The sequence below is a fragment of the Chanos chanos genome, chromosome 7 (assembly GCF_902362185.1).
Source record: "Chanos chanos chromosome 7, fChaCha1.1, whole genome shotgun sequence".
Lineage (NCBI taxonomy): Eukaryota > Metazoa > Chordata > Actinopteri > Gonorynchiformes > Chanidae > Chanos > Chanos chanos.
The window spans coordinates 36785490-36789123 of NC_044501.1; the positions used below are offsets into that span (position 1 = coordinate 36785490).

At 48.7% G+C, this 3634-nt stretch overlaps 1 protein-coding gene across 1 annotated transcript in view; it reads left to right on the top strand.

The window, feature by feature from the left end:
* htr2cl1 (5-hydroxytryptamine (serotonin) receptor 2C, G protein-coupled-like 1) overlaps positions 1-2566 on the top strand; it is a 12302-nt gene extending 9736 nt beyond the window's left edge. Inside the window, 2 exon segments of the mRNA XM_030780607.1 lie at positions 1634-1896; positions 1898-2566. Of these exon segments, the coding sequence (XP_030636467.1) occupies positions 1634-1896; positions 1898-2566 (932 nt within the window).
* The last annotated feature ends 1068 nt before the right edge of the window (positions 2567-3634 follow it).

Genomic DNA, 3634 nt, shown 5'->3' on the forward strand with positions numbered 1-3634 from the left:
TCCATTAGTATTCCAGCCTCATACAGTCACTCTGATTTGTTATCAGTCCCTGGGGCAGAGGAGTAAGCTGTCCTTCCATGTTAGTTCATCTTCCCGCAACAGACACACACACACAAACACACATTCCTATTCCCCTTAACACATAAATGCATATGCACACACGCACACACACGCGCGTGCACACACACATTGATCAAAATCTGACGTGTTCAAAATTCTCCCCCAAAACACACACGCACCCACTCAAAACCATGACGTAGCCTAAGCTCTAACGCACCGTCACACTCGCATACAGCACAACACACAACTTCTCTTCTCCGGCCCAGCCACCCACCCACACGCTCACTCACTCACTCACTCACTCACTCACTCACTCTCCATCCCAACCACCCATCCACACACTCACTCACTCACTCTCCATCTCAACCACCCACCCACACACTCACTCACTCACTCACTCACTCTCCATCCCAACCACCCACCCACTCACTCAGTTACCCTCCAACCCACACGTAGACACAGCTGTGAGAGATGACTCAGACTGGCTCCGCCCAGATATAGGTTCTAAAGAGGAGTGACAGACGGGGGGCGGTACCGTGGCCTCATCCTCCTCAGAACCTCAAAGTCGTTTTTATTTTCTTTGGCAGCTTTGCCCAAAATCAGCCTCCTGTCATTTCATTTCCTCTCCCTCTCTCTCCCTCTCTCTCTCTCTCTCGCTCTCTCTCTCTCTCTCTCTCCCTTTCTCTCCCTCTCTCTCTCTCTCTCACTCGGTTTCTCTCTCTCTCTCTCTCTCTCTCACTCAGTTTATCTCTCTCTACCTCTCTCACTCTCACTCTCACCCGGTTTCTTTCTCTCACTCGTTCTCTCTCTCTCTCTCTTTCTCTCTTTCTTTTTCTCTCTGTCTCTCTCTCTGTCTACGCTTCTCTCCCTCTCTCTGCTCGTCCTCTGGTCATTTCCATTCCTGAGAGCTTGCTGTGAGCTTTTCTTGATTCCAGACAGGTTTTCACGGGACAGTAAACACTGGACTGAGGGTCTATTTCTCTTTTAAATGCTTACATGGATTCCATCCAGAATTACAGCTCCATCTGTTATGACACACTACTCCAGATGCTCTAATTAAATCAAGGTTCCACTTATCTTGTGAGCAGGAAAAGAGATAAGGGGAAATTATTGAGAATGTTTTGGTGCGAGAGGAAGCTATGGTGTGTGTGTGTGTGTGTGTGTGTGTGTGTGTGTGTGTGTGTGTGTGTGTGTGTGTGTTTGTGTGTGTGTGTGTTTGTGCGTTACTTATGTTCTCTCTCTCTTTTTCTGTCCTTTTTGATTTGTCTCTCCCTTTCCTGTCCTCCTCAGTACACATCAGAGTCCCTCTCTCTGTTCTATTCTGTTCTCCGTCCCTGCGTGTATTAAAATAAGGCTGTGACGAGCCACACGGCCGTGTTCAGATACGTTTGTCAACACAGCTGTGTTCAGACTCGTATTTCTTTCATTCACAGCATCACAGAAATGTCCTCTGTTGCATTCTCTGTCTTTTAAATGCCTCATATGCCAGCCTACCAAGTTAAATTGGGTTATTGTACCAAAAATGAGTCTTTTTCTCTCTCTCTCTCTCTCTCTCTCCCTCCTTCTCTCTCAGGTATCTCTATGCCTATCCCTGTGATAGGCCTGCACAATGAGGATAAGGTCTTTGTGAACGGCAGCTGCGTTCTCAATGAGGAGCGCTTCATGCTGGTGGGCTCTTTCGTGGCCTTTTTCATCCCTCTGGTCATTATGGTGGTCACCTACTGCCTGACCGTCCAGGCGCTTCAGCGCCAAGCCTCCGTCTTCCTCTACCAAGGCACAGCCTGCTCCCAGCAACCCCTGCAGCCGACCGCCCCCGAGGCCGCGCCCCCGCCGGCGCCCCCCCCGCCGAAACAGCCTGAACTGCCTGACGGTGAGAGACGCCCTTCCCGGAGCCAAACGCAGCGACAGCATCTCCATAATCCCGTCGGAGGCGCCGTCTCAGCTCAGCTCGCCCGCGGGGAGGGACCCCGGTTCCCACGGCCGGCGGGGCATGATGCAGGCCATCAAGAACGAGAGGCGCGCCTCTAAAGTACTGGGTGTGGTCTTTTTCCTCTTCCTCATCATGTGGTGTCCCTTTTTCATCACCAACGTGCTCTACGTGCTCTGCAAAGGGTCCAGAAACGAGACCCTGCTTTCCTATCTCCTCAACGTCTTCGTCTGGGTCGGTTACATATCCTCGGGAGTTAACCCTTTAGTGTACACGCTGTTCAATAAGACCTACCGAAGGGCGTTTTCCAATTACATGCGCTGTCGTTACAAAGGGGCGGGGCTTAAACCCATCCCCATTAACGTGTCTTGCCCATCGCACATCGTGACCCCCGTCCTCATCTGCGGGAAGGAGAACGTGGACCGCAACAGCAACTGCCGGAACGGGGACGAGAACGGACTGCGGAGCCTGGAATTAAACGGCACGGATTCGGACACTGTGCTGGAGATGCAGCCCGGAATGTCAGAGCTGTCCGTCAACAGCTACCATATCCCCAGCGAACACACGAGCAGCGTCTGATTGGCCAGGTTTGTGACACAGGTGTTAACGCGGCCAAATGTGTTTTCTGTCTAATGTGTCCATTATGAAATGCCACACGCCAGGAGGAGTTACATATCAGCACTGTGACCGGCTGTTTCCGTGTCCAGCAACATGGCGCAGTCTGGAATTTATGTTGTGTGGAACGGTGATTAGATAAGACATAGACATCTCCTGGGCTCAATGAGCTGGAAGAGGATGCACTTATCAGCATTGAATTAGACATAAAATATAACGACAGTCATTCATTTTCTTTATGAATGACATTCAAAGTAACAATAACTCATGGTTCGACGCCAATGGCGCCCGTGTCTGTCTTACCTGATGATAATAAGTGAGGTTTTATTTGAAATGGGAGAAGTTTGAATGTGTCGAGTCAGTGTGTGTGATAGGCCTCTGGCTCCATCGTGTGGTATGTAGTGGAAAATGCATGAAGATCACAGTCCCTGTGATAAATAAAAACTCAAGCGAAAGTGCTTCAGGGAGAAAGACAAGGTATCGACAAAAACTAATATGCAGTTGCAATATGCATCGTCCTTTCTGCTTATTTAAAAAGTGACTTACGTTCACTACAAAGAAATAAACAAGACATGAGAGAATTTCTTTGCCCTTGGCGTTGATAACCAGTCGAAATGGCCAAAAAGATGTATAGAAACCATGTATCTTTGCATATCCACTACACCTTCACTGATGATTCATGCTTTCCATACAGAACGATGTCTGAAGACATCTAGCCATACTAAATCTACCATACCGGCTGCAGACTTTGCAATCAAAAGGGCCGAACGGAATGTAATTCAAAATTAAGCCTCTTCTTACAGATCAAAGTGTTTGAAGCTGTTCGTTCAAAGAGAGTGTATTCAATAGAACTTTCGCCCCGCTGTATAGCGCGTGGTTCGCAACGGTTGATGAAACCGTGAGTACGTTACGCCAAAGCTCGTCGCAGAAGAAGTGTGATACCCGACGTGAAGTCAAGACTGAAGTTTGAGTTTGCCCTTTGCTTGGTTGCTTGATACTGTTTTTTAATGTTCGAAAGGATCATATATTTTT